Source organism: Mastomys coucha, unplaced genomic scaffold (genome assembly GCF_008632895.1).
Source record: "Mastomys coucha isolate ucsf_1 unplaced genomic scaffold, UCSF_Mcou_1 pScaffold1, whole genome shotgun sequence".
Lineage (NCBI taxonomy): Eukaryota > Metazoa > Chordata > Mammalia > Rodentia > Muridae > Mastomys > Mastomys coucha.
In genome coordinates this window covers 69,597,099-69,612,914 of record NW_022196891.1, presented here as the reverse complement: position 1 = coordinate 69,612,914, position 15,816 = coordinate 69,597,099, and the positions used below count along the sequence as shown (strand labels likewise).

The 15,816-nt window shown below is 47.4% G+C and overlaps 1 protein-coding gene across 2 annotated transcripts in view; it reads left to right on the top strand.

The window, feature by feature from the left end:
* Positions 1 to 14,540, top strand: part of Ncstn (nicastrin) — a 15,363-nt gene extending 823 nt beyond the window's left edge. Inside the window, exons 2-18 of one of the 2 annotated variants that reach the window (XR_004123527.1) lie at positions 650 to 754; positions 5,690 to 5,813; positions 6,143 to 6,264; positions 6,644 to 6,789; positions 8,292 to 8,442; positions 8,642 to 8,751; positions 8,949 to 9,101; positions 9,660 to 9,764; positions 9,893 to 9,970; positions 11,021 to 11,193; positions 11,774 to 11,876; positions 11,981 to 12,076; positions 12,386 to 12,473; positions 12,704 to 12,858; positions 13,124 to 13,336; positions 13,852 to 14,024; positions 14,179 to 14,536. Coding sequence is in view for 1 of the 2 variants with exons in the window: in XM_031389889.1 (XP_031245749.1) it covers positions 650 to 754; positions 5,690 to 5,813; positions 6,143 to 6,264; positions 6,644 to 6,789; positions 8,292 to 8,442; positions 8,642 to 8,751; positions 8,949 to 9,101; positions 9,660 to 9,764; positions 9,893 to 9,970; positions 11,021 to 11,193; positions 11,774 to 11,876; positions 11,981 to 12,076; positions 12,386 to 12,473; positions 12,704 to 12,858; positions 13,124 to 13,336; positions 13,852 to 13,974 (2,045 nt within the window). In the remaining variant the exon portion in view is untranslated. Of the gene's footprint in view, positions 1 to 649; positions 755 to 5,689; positions 5,814 to 6,142; positions 6,265 to 6,643; positions 6,790 to 8,291; positions 8,443 to 8,641; positions 8,752 to 8,948; positions 9,102 to 9,659; positions 9,765 to 9,892; positions 9,971 to 11,020; positions 11,194 to 11,773; positions 11,877 to 11,980; positions 12,077 to 12,385; positions 12,474 to 12,703; positions 12,859 to 13,123; positions 13,337 to 13,851 lie in introns of both variants that reach the window. The other variant, XM_031389889.1, reaches the window with a different exon arrangement.
* Positions 14,541 to 15,816: the final 1,276 nt, after the last annotated feature.

The window sequence follows — 15,816 nt, the reverse complement described above, 5'->3', positions numbered from 1 at the left end:
ATATATACATACACACATATATATATGGCTTTCTAGTTAAGCCCTGAATGCAACCATTTCCTTGTATAACCATGACTCTATCCTTCTCTACATTCACATTGCTTTTAACTAGCTTCAAGGGAGAAAAATTGTAGCTGTCCCATACTCTAGGTGTGGGAGCGAATGGTCTGACATTTCATTAACTGAACAGGTGTGTGGCATAAGGTTTCTCCTCCCAGGTCTGTTCAGATTCTTAGGTGGTTTTTGTTGTTAATGCTTTCCTTTGTTTGGTTTTGGCAGTCTATACTCTTAGACCAAGGTCTTTTGATAACTAATTAGTAATATACATACAAGCTAGAAATGCTGACTTGCTCACCCCTGCAACTGGAGGCTGGCACATCGGAAGTCAGACTTTTGACAATCATCCTTTAGCTTTATAGTCAATCGATCACTATGGAGTTTAATAACTTTCTGAGATACATAGCTAAGTACTCTTTGCAACACTTATGTCCCAATAATGTGGCCAAGAATTGAAAAGAATGATCATTAATCTCCTGTTAAACAGTATGATAGTGAGTGATTTACCTAAACCATGAATGGAGCTAATGATGATAGAGGCTAATACCAAATGTGTTTCACTTTTTCCTAATACTGTTTATCTTCTGGTCAGGACTGTGTAGGGGAAACTCAGTGGAGAGGAAGATCTACATTCCCTTAAATAAAACAGCTCCTTGTGTCCGCCTGCTCAACGCCACTCATCAGATTGGCTGCCAGTGTAAGTTGAAATTGGAGTTTGGATTTGTGGCCATTAATAATTCAGTTTATATCCTGGATACTCAGAAATACTCATATCCTGCTTAGGAGTCTTGGCGTTCAAATTAGAGTGTATGTATAGGAGGTGATTATCATCCATCAAACCAGGCAAGATAATTAATTAATAAGAGCTGAAATTTAGCAAATGGTGTTGTAACGTGTGCATTTTATTTTTACTTCTGCAACAATCCTTGTTATTAACAGTGTACAAATGATGAAACTAAAACTTGAGAAAAATCGATTAACTTTCCCAGCAGCATCAAGCTAATAAGAAATCAAGCTAGGATCTGAGTCTGGTGGGATTCTCAGCCATCTTGCCATACAGGTCTCTAAGGGAAAAGAAATCCCATCTTCTATGGAGTCAAGGCAGCAGTCTGTCACTCTGAGTGATCTCTTTTGAACCAAAATGACCCTTTTCTCCCCTTAGAGACAGTCTTGCTATGTACCCCAGGCTGGCTTTGGCCTGCTGAGTTCTGGGACTGCTAGCATGCGCTGCTATTTGCTAGATTTTGTGCCAAACATGTGCTACTATTTGCTACTGTTGCTATTCGTGATGCTGTTGATTGAGTCCCTACCATCGAGCTAGTGTCCCCAAACCCCCACACCAGCCTCTTCAAGAGCAGTAAGCTAGTTGAATCAAAGACATGCTAAGTGGGGCTGGAGAGAAAATACAGTAATTAAGAGCACTTATTGCTCTTGGAAAGAGCTGATTTTTGGTTCCCAACACTCACATGGTCGCTCTCATCCATATACATATATGCAGGCAAAACACTCAAACACAAAAATATTTTTTAAATTATTTTTTATTTTTGTTTTCTTAAACCAACTAAGGACTGGGGACATGGGCCAGTAGGTAAAAGTTCTTGGGCATGCGTGACAACCTGAATTTGAATCTCTCTAATTTACATATTAAAAAAACTATAGGCATAACATGACTTATAATTCTAGCACTTCTATGGAGAGATGGGAGGCAGAGACAGAAGATCCCTGGTTACTTACAGACCAGGTAGTCTGTTATATACAACAGAAAAACAGAGCTCCTGTCTCAAGCAAGGAAAGGACATGTGTCTGAGAATGTCTTCTGGCGGGCATTTGCATATAGGAATGTTCACACACGTGCACATAAATGCCGAATAAGGGCTGGGGATGTAACAAATTGGTAGCGTGCATTCCTAGCAAATGCAAAGTCCTGGCTTCAGTCCCCGGCACCATATAAATTGTATACAGTGGCACTGCTGTTATCGTAACACTCAGAGGTAGGTTGCCAAAGCCAGCCTGAGCTAGAGACCCTATTGCTCCACCCATCTGCCAGAGAGTTGCAAGAAAAATGAATGAAGTATTTGGAGTTGTCCTTGTGCTTTGTAAATGTGTTGCAAACCAGAATACCAGGACAACACTACCATTCTCATCACTGTATAAATTGCTGGAAATGTAGCTCAGTGGTACATGTACAAGGGCCTGAATTCAGTCTCTGGGTACTGTACATATTAAGAAAAATGAAATAAAAATCACAGCTTGTTTTCTGCTTAAGCAATCATCAGATTTTAGTCTACTGTGGATAGTAGCTCTGTCAGGTTATAATTTTGCAGATAAGCAAGGTCTGATCTTGGAGGTCTGATCTTGGTGTTACCATCAAATTCATCACTCCTGAATTTTAGTATCCTTTTAATAATGGCTGTGATAGTGATGCACAAAGCTAAACGCCAAAGTAGCGATTTCTTTTCTCTTCTCTTCTCTTCTCTTCTCTTCTCTTCTCTTCTTTTCTTTTCTTTTCTTTTCTTTTCTTCCTGTTTTTAAGACAGGATCTCATTATGTAGCCCAGGCTGGTCTTGAATTTCTAACCTTCTTGCTTCAGACTCCCTAATGCTGAAATTGCAGATATGGTCTTCCATTCCCTGATTCAAACACTTTTTAAGTAAGTGTTTGTTATTGATGTGGAATAGTGTCAAACAGTATTATGCGATTGCCAGGAACTTTCCTACTTGGTAAAGAGAAACCCAGTTCCTGAAAAGTAAGGAATTTGCTCAGGGAGGTGGGTATTACTTTCCACCTATACTTCTGTGAGCTATGGTACAAGCGGATTGTTCCATCGTCCCTGTACAGGAAGCACTGCACATGGATTCATTGGTTTCAAACAGCCTTAAGGTTTTTGTTGGATTTAGTTACTTATATCTGAGTGGTGGATGAAGGAGAAGCAGATCCAGGACAGGCTGAGGTCAGAACTGACTAAGGACCCCGTCTTCCTGAAGCTGGGCTCTAAAGACTCCTGGAGAAGAGTCATTTCCCTGTAGGTTCTTGAAGCAGCCCCTGGGAAGCAAACGGAGAGCCTCTAGAGATAAAGCCAAGGCCATTGTGAGAGGAAAGGGGAGGGGCGGGGCTGAACTCTGGCCGTTTTCCTCTTAAGGATCTTGTTTCCTTCTCAACCTGCTTCTGAGTCTTGCTTCATCATATCTGTCCATTCCTGCACAGGCAACACCCTTTTTAATTAGGGCTGGGAGCATAATGAAACTAAGGGGAAAAAAAAAATGGAACTCTGGATTTGACTTTCTGATTGTAATGACCTATTTTATGGATCCTTAAAGTGCTCAAAGAGAGAAGGTAACTTTGTTTTCCCTCCATCCCTACTGAATAAGGTGATAGGGATAAGAAAGCTGTTTCTTGTTGAAGGTCTGGAGAAAGCAAACATATTACTTAAAACGATGCAATCACCAGTAGGGACCTAGATGGCAACCTAGGCTTGGCTAGTCCAGAGTTACGGTTTGCTTCTTCCCTGTCCTCTCTGGCGCTAAAGTTACCTCTGTTTATTGATTGATTTATTGATTTATTTTTAACTCGCCACACTAGCTTTTCTTTATCTCACATCTTAAGAGCTTTAGCAAGTATTATTTTCTTCTTCTTTTTTTTTTTTTTTAAAGATTTATTTATTTATTATATGTAAGTACACTGTAGCTGTCTTCAGACACACCAGACAAGGGCATCAGATCTCATTATGGGTGGTTGTGAGCCACCATGTGGTTGCTGGGATTTGAACTCATGACCTTCTGAAGAACAGTCGGTGCTCTTCCCTGCTGAGCCATCTCACCAGCCCTATTTTCTTCTTTTTACTGTTGTTTTTCTTACAACCTCTGTTAGCATCCTGATCTTAACTAAAGGCGTCCCAGGCTCTGCTATTCTCCCGTATTGTATTATTGTCACAGACACACTCCTGTTAAGTATTTACTGTGTGTACGCCATAGGCAGCTGTTGTAGACCCTTCTGCTATATTGACTTTTTATTAGACCGCCTGGGAGAAGAATTCTATTTGGTTAGCAATTGTGAAGTACTTGATTGTTTTTAATCTTCTGCAAGTTACAAGTATTTTAGCACTGTGGTCTAGAAGCCTAGTTCTCAAGTCTGATTGTGTATATCGAAGAATTACATATGGTAATTTTAGAAAATGCATGTATCCAGGCCCCACCAAGAGAAGGCCCAAGTGTTTATGTTTTCCTAAAGGTGTGACTGGAGTACAGCTCTCTGGTAGTGAGGTATTGTACACCAGGCCTTTGACTGGATGCCTTGCACCATAAAAGCAGAGCAAAGAAGACCTTCCATTGTGATTCTATCTCACAGTCCGTGTTGAGGACTAGTATCTAAAATAAGTCTTGAATAGCACATCACAGTCATCAGTGAGGAGAAAATTCTCAGGGAGATCCTAGGATGTCTCCACATGGTTTCCTAGAGTCTCAAGATAGTAGGTTAAATTCTGGTACTGGACTGTGGCTTGTCAGTCCTCTGAGACAAGAGTTCCCAGTCTTGGCCACATCGTGAGATGTGTAGAGTGATATAATTTAGTATTCATAGGCTATCCTGTGTAAATGAGGCGTGTACTCATTTGGACAACTTGGTGTCTTTGAAATCTTAGATCAAGAAAGAACTCAGAGCCAGGCAGTGGTGGCTCACTCTTTTAATCCTAGCACTTGGGAGGCAGAGGCAGGCAGATTTCTGAGTTCAAGGCCAGCCTGGTCTACAGAGTGAGTTCCAGGACAGCCAGGGCTATACAGAGAAACCTGTCTCAAACCCGCCCCCCCTCCCCCCAAAAAACAAAAGAAGAACTCAGTGATTATTAGCACATCTTCAACCCATTCCAGGCCTATCAGTTGGGAAACTGCTCTAGAGAGCTCAGAGTTCTAGATTAAAATCACCTAAAACTGACCAGGAGCAAATATAGATATTCTCCCAAATGGGGCTGGAAAATGATGACCCAAGGAAGATTAAGGCTGTTGAGTCCATGTCTTTTTGAGGGAAGATCAAAGCTGTAAGTCTGAGCTGGAAATGTAGAGTCGGGCATTTTCTAGAGGAAGATGCAGATTTTGAAACTTGAGTGTCTAATGTTCTAGAATCTTGTGTATATAGGTAAATGTTGGAATTGGGCAGAAAAGATGAAAATTGCAGAGCCTTTCCAGTATTGAGTAAAAGGCCGTCGGGCCAGCAAGGTGACCATGAGCATAAAAGTGCTTGCTATAAAGACCTGATGATCCAAGTTTCAAACTTTTAAACATTTTTCAGAAAGACCTCTAAACGACCTTGGGCTTTGCTCTCCTTTTCCTCCTATAATGGAGCTGGGGTAGTGCAGCTCTTCAAGAAGTGGCGGTGTTTACCCTAATATTTTATGACATCTTTAGAGATAAAGGATCTGCAGAAGCTGGATGTGGTGGCCTTGAATCGCAGGACTTGGAAAGCAGAGGCAGGAGGATCACTGCAAATTCAAGGCCAGCCTGGTCTACACAGTCAGTTCAGGTCAGCCAGGGTTACATAGTGAGACGCTGGTTTTTTGTTTGTTTGTTTGTCTTTAAAAAAAAAAAAATCTGCAGACTTGTCAGTTGTGGGAGCTTTAATATGACTCATTCTGTCCTGGCAGCTTCAATTAGTGGGGACACAGGGGTTATCCACGTAGTGGAGAAAGAAGAAGACCTGAAGTGGGTGTTGACCGATGGCCCCAACCCCCCTTACATGGTTCTGCTGGAGGGCAAGCTCTTTACCAGGTAAGAACTGGGTGTGTCTTTCTGGAACTATGTAGAAAGAAAGAGTTGGTCCTTGTACTGTTTGTTGAGTGGCAACTTCTGTTGCTGTAGTCTGATGGGGACAGGAAGCAGGGTTTGTATTCAGAAAAGAGGAGATGCCATCAAAAGGAATCGTCTTATCTCAAAATTAGACCTTCAGGGAAGGAGTGGTGTCCTAAATCCCTCAGGCAGATTAAATACTGAAGCCCCTAAAAGAGATAAAGTGAGCTGGTAGTTGTAAGTCCCTAATTCTGCAGTTGTTTCCATCCTGAGTATTAACCTGTCTTTGTCCATGTCCTTCTCTGTCCTAGAAGCATAATGGAGAAGCTGAAGGGGAGCACCAGTAGGATTTCGGGTCTTGCCGTGACTCTAGCCAAGCCCAATTCAACCTCAGGCTTCTCTCCTAGTGTGCAGTGCCCAAATGATGGGTTTGGTAAGAACCTCAAAAGATCCTGAGAACCTTCTGTTGTTCAAGACTAATTGTTGCTCCAGGGGCAGGGGCAGTCCACACACACACACACACACACACACACACACACACACACAAAACTGTTAATCTCTCTACTCCCACACTCCACCCTCACCCTTCTTTGACACATGCTCAGATACCGAATCTGCCAGCCTTGACTTCGCTAGTACCGGTTTCTCTTATTTTGGCAGGCTTGGCGGTAGATTCATAACTGCTTCTTAGAGTCACTGCCTCCTTTTGTACTCTTGGCCTCAGGCCAGTGTTACCCTAACCTTCCCACCGCTCCTGGTCTCTGAGCCTCAGTAAACCGTTCCCTACACTGCTCCCCGCTTCCTTCCTCCAGGTATTTACTCCAGCTCCTATGGGCCAGAATTTGCTCACTGCAAAAAAACATTGTGGAATGAACTGGGCAATGGCTTGGCTTATGAGGACTTTAGTTTCCCCATCTTTCTTCTTGAAGATGAGAACGAAACCAAGGTCATCAAGCAGGTACTGACTCTGCCAGCTCTGACAGTTCCAGTGAGAATGAGGATTATTTTCTTGTTCTTGTGTTGTTTGGAGGGAGGCTTGTTCTACTCGTACACACCTTGAAAAATGGCTCCTCAAAACAACCAAGGAGTTTGGTCAAGTGTGGTGGTGCATGCTTCACTACTCAGGAGGTAGAAACACCAAGTTTCAAACTAACCAGGGCTACATAGCAAGACCCTGTCTCAAACACAAACTTGGAAGTTTATTATCTGACATTTCCCTCCATCATTTCTTTCTTGTCTGGTTTTATAGCAATGAGAGCTTTAAACTGGTCAGGAATACATAGAAGAAGAATATGAAACAAGGTGCTCAGCCATGGCTAAGAACCAGATAAAGATGTTGGACCAGGCATAGGCTGGGGGATTGCCAAAGTTCAAGGCTGTTGTTCTGAGCCAGCCTGGGCAACAGAGTGAGAACAAAACAAAACTAGACAGAGAGAACTAAACTAGGAGTTGAGCTTAGTAATTCTCTGAGGTTGTATGTGTGAATATGGCGTGTGTGTGTGTGTGTGTGTGTGTGTGTGTGTGTGTGTGTGTGTGTGAATACGTGACCTGTGCGTGGGAACACAGTGTCACGGCCAGAGAAGGACCTCAGATGTCCTGCTCTCTCACTCTCCACCTGACACCCCTGAGACACTCACTCCCTGGACCCAGTCTGGCAGCCAACCAGGCACCTACAATCAATCCTCTTGTCACCCATCATTGCTGGGGTTGCAGGTGCATGCTTGGCTTTCGTGGGGCTAGGATTGGAACATAGCTCTTCATGTTTGCTCAGCAAACCCTCTGACCTACTGAGCCATCTCTCCAGCCCCTAGGATCAGTTGTTTATAGCTCAAATTTGTCCTGCTTCTGTCTAGTCTAGCTTCTTCATCTTAAGATCAGTTAAAAGAGCTGGGCGGTGGTGGCGCACACCTTTAATCCTGGCACTTAGAAGGCAGAGGCAGGCAGATTTCTGAGTTTGAGGCCAGCCTGGTCTACAGAGTGAGTTCCAGGACAGCCAGGGCTACACAGAGAAACCCTGCCTCTGGAAAATAAAAAAAAAGATCAGTTAAAAGATCTGTCTTTAGAATGACAAGATGAATTGCTGGCTTAGCTGTTGTAGTTGTTATTTCTTATTTCCAGCTGGGACTCCTTATATCAAGACACTGAGAGCAGTGGCTGAACCCAGGCATGGTAACGCACACCTACTGTCAATGCTTGGGAGACTGAAATGAGTTGGAGCCATTATAAACTGTTAGGGACAAGTTTATCTGCTCCAACCAATCTGTTGAGTCCGTGCCATTTGTACTGATTAAGGAATTTTTCTCCTTGACCTTATATGGTTATCCCAGGACACCTATAGTTTGGGGACTTGTGTTTCCCAAAAGGGAGTGGCTTAACAATGGAGCTGGGCCTTTCCCTCCCTGGAAAGCCAGAGAGGGCCTCCACAGCTAGCGGTCTCAGTGGGGTCCATCTCCTCTCCAGTGCTATCAAGATCACAACCTGGGTCAGAATGGCTCTGCACCAAGCTTCCCATTATGTGCTATGCAGCTCTTCTCACACATGCACGCCGTCATCAGCACTGCCACCTGCATGCGGCGTAGCTTCATCCAGAGCACCTTCAGCATCAACCCAGGTAGGCAGCTCCAAGCCATGTGGGTGGACCCAAGCAACAGGCACTGGGGGGGAGAATTCTGAAGAGAGCCAGAGCTAGATCAGTTGAAGATGGAGAAATGGCCCTTGGGGTATATGAGGACTAGTCTGAGGTATCTTGAAGGCCTTCTCCGTAACTACCTTCTCTCTTAGCCCTGTTAATCTGTTTGTGTCCTACTCAGAAATCGTCTGTGACCCCTTATCCGACTACAATGTATGGAGCATGCTTAAACCTATAAATACATCTGGGGGATTAGAAGCTGATGTCAGGGTTGTGGTTGCGGCCACACGGGTGAGTTCTGCCCCTCTGCAGCATACCTCTTTAGGGATCTGATTTCAGAGTGAACATACTGGGGAGCCATAAAAGGAGAGGGAGCTGGGCTGTTGGACACATGTGGATTCTCTTGGAGCAGGAGAAGGGGGCTTGGGCTTGGCTCTGATGGTCCAGTTTTAAAGTGTACCACCCTCTCCTGTCTTCTGCTGTTCTAGCTGGATAGCCGGTCCTTTTTCTGGAATGTGGCCCCAGGGGCAGAAAGTGCTGTAGCCTCCTTTGTCACTCAGCTGGCTGCAGCTGAAGCTTTGCACAAGGCACCTGATGCGACCACCCTACCCCGAAATGTGATGTTTGTCTTCTTCCAGGGGGTAAGGGCTCTCTCCCTAGGGCATGATCACAAAGAAGAAGGGGATGGTAATGGTGGGAGAGGAATTATTGGTCTGAGCTGTTAATCAGAGTCTCTGCATGGGTCTCTCTGTTTCACTTTGAAACATCCCCCTCTTTTTTTTTTTTTTTTTTAAGGGAGCTTCTATTTCCTGAAATTATGTCTCCTTTCCTCCCCCCATTGATAAGGTTTATTTGAGGCTTCTTTTCATGTTTACTGTCCCAATCCCTGTGGTGTGACAGCCTGGCTGTGGTATAGGGTAATAGCAGCCAGAACTGTGGAGAATAGAAGAGTCTAGAAGCAAGTCTGTGACAGCTGGTGTTTGCTTTGAGCCTTCACATAGGCTACTCTCCCCATGTCTAGGCCCAAGAAATCCCATGATGCATGCATATGAGAGATAGCTGGTTAAGTTGTTGGTGGGGATTGGTAGAGCACACGACTGTAAGATGGTGAGCAGCTGAGATGACCCAAGAAAGCAGCCAGTTGTGTTGACCTCAGACTGCCCTATTCCTTGGGAACTTCTCCTATCTCCACCCCTCAGGAAACTTTTGACTACATTGGCAGCTCACGGATGGTCTATGATATGGAGAACGGCAAGTTTCCTGTGCGGCTAGAGAACATTGACTCGTTCGTGGAGCTGGGACAGGTATGTGTCTTTCTCGACCCCTTCCCTGAGCTTAAGCTCTCTGTTTGAGAGCCTGTGCTGCAGATACCACTCATCTCTCCCCGTGACATCTGGAGACAGATCATACATGTTGCTCTTTGTCTTCCTAGGTGGCCCTAAGAACTTCACTAGATCTCTGGATGCACACAGATCCCATGTCTCAGAAAAATGAATCTGTGAAAAACCAGGTAACCCACGGATAAGAGAGCTCGGTGGTATCCCATTGGTTCCCTGGAATAGTAGTTCTCTGTGCTCACGCAGCACCTAATTACTACGTACTCATGGAGGACAGGTGGGGAGTACTTGCTCCTTCTTTTTCTTTTTTCTTTTTGGTTTTTGAGACAGGGTTTCTCTGTGTAGCTCTGGCTATACTGGAACTCACTCTGTAGTCCAGGCTGGCTAGAACTCAGACATCATCTTTCCTCTGCCTCCCAAGTGCTGGGATTAAAGGTGTGCGCCACCACTGCCCAGTGTGACTTGTTCCTTCTATTCTTGCTGTCCCATGGACCCAGTTGTCAAGGCTACCTGCTGGAGCCCTGCCTGCACTAAACTTTTACCCAAATTGCCCTCCTCTTTATTGGTGGGGCACTGGCATAAATTTATTTCATGTTCTATATATGAACATTTGCCCACATGTATGTGCACCACATGTAAGTCTGGTGCCCAAGGAGGTCAGAAGAGGGCAGATCCCTTAGAACTGGAGTTACAGGAGCTTTATGACCCACCTTGTGGAACTGAGCAGCAAACCTGGGTCCTTTGCAAGAATAATAAGTGCTCTTAGCCGCAGAGCCGTCTCTCCAGCCAATGCCTTCTCTTTCCTCATGCGTAGTCAGGGCTCTGACTGCCTACCTACCAGTGCAGCTGGAAGCTTGCCTTTCTCCTCGGAGCACTCGTGTTGCCACTCCAGCCTCTGCTGACGTCCCTGCTCTGGAGCCCTGTAGCACTTGGAGAGTTACACATTTGGCATTCCATTGTTGATTGCCCTGCTTCAGTTCCGCGCAACAAATGATACATGAAAGACCCACTGAGGATGAGGCTGAGTCCTGAGGGCAGAGCTTGCCTATAGATGTGGAAAAGCCAGGCCTCTTTGTGCCTTAATCTCCTAACATGGGAACTGTAGGAAGTTCAGAGATTCTTGTCCAAACTGTTTGAAGACTGTCTAGGAGAGCGCAGGGCCGAGAGAGCCCTCCTGCCCCTGCGTGCCACCTCCCAGCAGTCTGCTTCTGTGACGTCCTCAGGTGGAGGATCTTCTGGCCACTCTGGAGAAGAGTGGCGCTGGTGTCCCCGAAGTCGTCCTGAGGAGACCGCTCCAGTCCCAGGCCCTTCCACCTTCATCTCTACAACGATTTCTTCGGGCTCGAAACATCTCCGGTGTGGTCCTGGCTGACCACTCTGGCTCCTTCCACAATCGGTGAGTCAGCTGGCCTGTGTCCTCATTGTTTTCAGAGGAAATCTATGCTGTAGTGTAGGAGGGAGGTTGCTATCTTCTCCCACCCATACACTGCCTCCAAAGATTCCCAGGAAGTTTGGATTCTTTATGCAGGAGCCGACTCACAGAAGGCCTGGAACCTTTAGCACCTCCTAGTACAGTCATCCTCTGTGATGGTTCCACTTCTCCCAGGTTCTCCTGGCACCTGAGTTCCCAAGGACTCCCACAGAGAGAGGGCACTATCTCAGGCCAAGGCATGGGGAGATGGAGGGTAGTTTCTTGGCTGAAGGACAAAAGTGCTTCCTCCCTGGGGACCATGAGCAGTGTTCTTACTTTGTAAAATGTGACATGTTGTCACCCTGTGGTAGGCACATGTGGCTGAAGATAAGAAGGCACTGCTAGTTACCTCTCTCTGGTTCTGGATTCTCTCACACTGCTCCTCAGTGTGAACAGGGAGAACAGGGTACTTCCCACCCGGGCTAGGTAGCTCTCTCTCCAGCCTCCTTGGAACCAAATGAGGGCCTGGCTCCACAGCCAGGGCTCACGCTGGCTTCCCTGACAGGTATTACCAGAGCATTTACGACACAGCTGAGAACATTAATGTGACCTATCCTGAGTGGCAGAGCCCAGATGAGGACCTTAACTTTGTGACAGACACTGCCAAGGTAGCACTGACCTGGGCTGGGTGGGAGCATGGGAAACACAACCGAAATGCAAGGGAAGCGCTGGGAGACAGCTGAGCATCCCGCCCTTCTCTCACCTGCTGCAGGCACTGGCGAATGTGGCCACAGTGGTGGCACGTGCACTGTATGAGCTTGCGGGAGGAACCAACTTCAGCAGCTCCATTCAGGCGGATCCCCAGACAGTAAGAAGAGATGGGCCCCGGGTCCTTTCTGTTTCTATTAACCCAGGCTGCCCCCCTCCCCTATGGTCTGTGACAACTTCCTACACTGTGGGATTTCACATGCCCCTTCATGTCTGCAAGGACGATACCGCTGAGAGTTCTTGTGTGAGCTTTAGCTGCATCCTTGTGACCGGCCACCGTCTCCCAGACCCTCTCCCAGACCCGGTGGTAGAGTTCCTATCTTGTAGCTGGGCTCTGCTCATCGTTTCCTTGGTCTTGTGGCATGTTGGAGCATTTTTGGTTTTTTCCCTTTCTATGTGCCGATCCTAGGTTACTCGTCTGCTCTACGGCTTCCTGATTAGAGCTAACAACTCATGGTTTCAGTCTATCTTCAAACATGATCTAAGGTCCTATTTGGGTAAGTATCTGCTGTGAGAATGGCGATCCTACCTGACAAACTGTGCAGAGAAAACGGCATCGTCTTGCTTTAATCTTTATTTACTTGTTTTTCCTACTTTCTTTCCACTTGTCTTCCTCCCTTTTTCTTGATGTCATTTGGACCTTCTTCTCCTAATGTGCTCCCTTCTGGCCAACACTGGCTTCTTCCTGTTCCTACCCCACTTGACCTTCCCTTTGGCCTGCAATCAGATGACGGGCCTCTTCAACACTACATCGCTGTCTCCAGCCCTACCAACACGACGTACGTTGTGCAGTATGCCTTGGCAAACCTGACCGGCAAGGCGACTAACCTCACCAGAGAGCAGTGCCAGGATCCAAGTAAAGTCCCAAATGAAAGCAAGGATGTGAGTGGCGGTGGGTGTCGGAGGTGTCCTGGGCCTCTTTCCCTCGGAGAAGCTGGGGCTCTCCTGGGCAGATGCGGGGTTGACCCGGAAAGGCAGAGGGATAGTCCTTGGAACCAGAGCATTGAGGGAAGTCAGGCCACCTGTGGGGTGAAGAGTTGCTAGCCATTTGGTGGAGTTGGTTGGAGTACGGTGCCAAAGGGGCACAGGGAGCAAGTGAGGAGAGCGTCAGCTCAGCCCTTGTGCTGTGGCCTGTCTTCCTGTGCAGTTATATGAATACTCGTGGGTACAAGGCCCTTGGAATTCCAACAAGACAGAGCGGCTCCCTCGGTGTGTGCGCTCCACAGTACGACTGGCTAGGGCCTTGTCCCCCGCCTTCGAACTGAGTCAGTGGAGCTCCACGGAGTATTCTACGTGGGCCGAGAGCCGCTGGAAAGACATCCAAGCGCGGATTTTCCTCATTGCCAGCAAAGAACTTGAGGTAAGCCTGGGCTGAAGGGAGGTGGCACCGTCCCATGGCTCCTCTCACGGCCTTGCCTCCGGTCTCTCGGGCTCCTTGCTGCTGTTTCCCATTTGTCCCAGCTCTGTAGCAGAGCCAGTGCAGTGTGTGCCCAGCCTGCCCGTGCCCCTACTAGAAGTCTCCTATCTCTACCCTGCTAGCTTGAGTGCATACTCAGGAGAGCCCTGCTGGACCTCAGAAGGTCTTCTATGTCTCTCTCTCCTGCCCAGCATCTACTGTCAGGCACACCTGGGACGAGTCAGTTAAATAGTTCTAAGTAAGTCACAAACATAAGTAACAAGTACAATGCCAGACAACCAAAGCCATGGGCCCTACAGAGAATAGATGCCTTTCACCAAGGAGGGTCTGGTCTGCTGACTGGGAAGGTGCTGCCCGTGGTTGTTGCCTGAATTGTGATGGCGTTTCTTCCCAAGTTACCTGAGGCTGTGGCATTCTAAGAACAATTTCCTTCCCTGCCCACACCCTTGCCCTTACAGTTCATCACGCTGATCGTGGGCTTCAGCATCCTGGTCGTCTCTCTCATCGTCACTTACTGCATCAACGCCAAAGCTGACGTCCTCTTCGTTGCTCCCCGGGAGCCAGGAGCTGTGTCTTACTGAAGAAGACGCCAGCTCTCCCTGCCAGCTCTGGACTCTACTCCCCAGACCAGGTGTCTGACTGGGAACAAACCACTAATTTGACGCTGGACTGTCTCTGGGCCTGCTTAGACTGGGATTGACACGTAGACTGGAACTGTGAGTGGAGAGATGACTAAGTTGCCTCCCTTCTCAGACCCCCTTTCCCATTTGTTTCTCTAATACCAGGGATTATGGTAGAGGCTTGCCGCTCTGTCTAACTCCGCCGTCACCCACCCTCATCTGCCCTTTCTCGGGATACCTCCGGTCTTTCCATCTTGCCCCGTACTGCCCTCTGACCCCACAGTCACCCCACCCCAACCACCTGCTGCACCAGGAAGAGGGTGTGAGAGACTGAGCAGCAGCATCGCTACCCTGAACCCTTGGGGAAGGGTTGGGTTCCCTGGCTGAGCCAGTGTCTCTTTCTCACTGTCCTTTCTCCAGGTGTGCAGATGGCATGTTAGTGTGGGCATGCTGTTAGGTGGGTGTCCTGCCTCCAGCCCACAGTGTGCAGATGTACTTTTTATTATTAAACTATAATATCTATTTTTGTTGGGGTTTTTCCTGTTTTTTTTTGTTGTTGTTGTTGTTGTTTGTTTTGTAAATATATAAATAGCAAGTTTGATTAAAATTATCCAATACAGTTTGTACTCGTTGTTTGGTATCCTTCCCGGGCCACCGTGTCCAGTGACCCTGGGTGAGAACGCAGTGTGTGCTGCTTTGCTGTCCGGAAGATAGACAGTGTTAAAGCGCAGGCAAAGTGAAGAAGGGCTCTGACAGCCCCGGGCCCCTCTTAGGAGAACAGTCTTAGCGTAGTTCCTGATTATTCTTTCACTCTGAGCAGGTACAGAGATGAAGCACACACGGCCCTTCAGCCTTGGATTGCTCAGGGCTGGAGTGAGAGACAATGGCAGATTTACAACTAGATGTAACATCTAGCGTAATAGTGGAAGCTTTATAATGTGCTCCTTCTGGGACTCAGGGCACTGGAGGTGGCCATGAGTCGGGATTTAGAACACCCCACATGCAGAAGCACGAGCAAAGGCACAGGTCTGGGAAATGCTAAGTTACCTGTCGTGCTTGAACCAGGAGGATACCCAGGTGATGAGGTGGGGGCCACACCCAGAGGTGCTTGGACGGCATGCTGAGGAGTTTGAGGTGACTATAGGAGTGGTTTGGGACTACTTCAGAAAGAGCCTCAGCTCTTGGATAAAGATTCCCCGAGTCTTCATGGAGGCAATGTTGTAGAGTAGAACAGAGCTGCAAGTGAATGTGGGCTGAGGCTGAGGCAGCAGAGGGCAGGCGAAGAGACCCAGCAGGCGTGGGATCCCAAGCCGGGCTTCTCTCCTTGTTGCTGGCCAGGAAGCTATTGCTCACACATGCCTAAAGACCAGCAGAGATGGAAAACGGGCTGTTTGCACAGTTCAAACACTCCTTGCTCCTCGGTTGAGCCGTTCACCTTTTCGAGAATCCCGCTGAGAGGAAATGATTTTTCTCCGGGTTTCTCTCCAGGCTCCCTGGAGGAGGCATGTTTGGGGTTCTGAGATAGAAAATGTACCCTGCTGCTTCCCCTGCAAGCCCCCAGTTGGAGCTGGAAGAGCTCTGTGTTGAGCTGGCAGTGGTGGGAGCCGAGCACAGCTGCTGCCATCGCCTGGGCCAGCTCCATGCCTCCCTCGGCCAACAGGTCTCCCAGCGGACCGAACAGTAAACTCCCTCATCCTGCTGGCAGCTTCAGGAAGCGAGGACGCGGCTGGGTACCAGAGAGGGGGCTGAGCAGAGAGACAGAGAAACAGAGGCTTGGGCAGAGTCAAGGGATCTGGGTGGGCA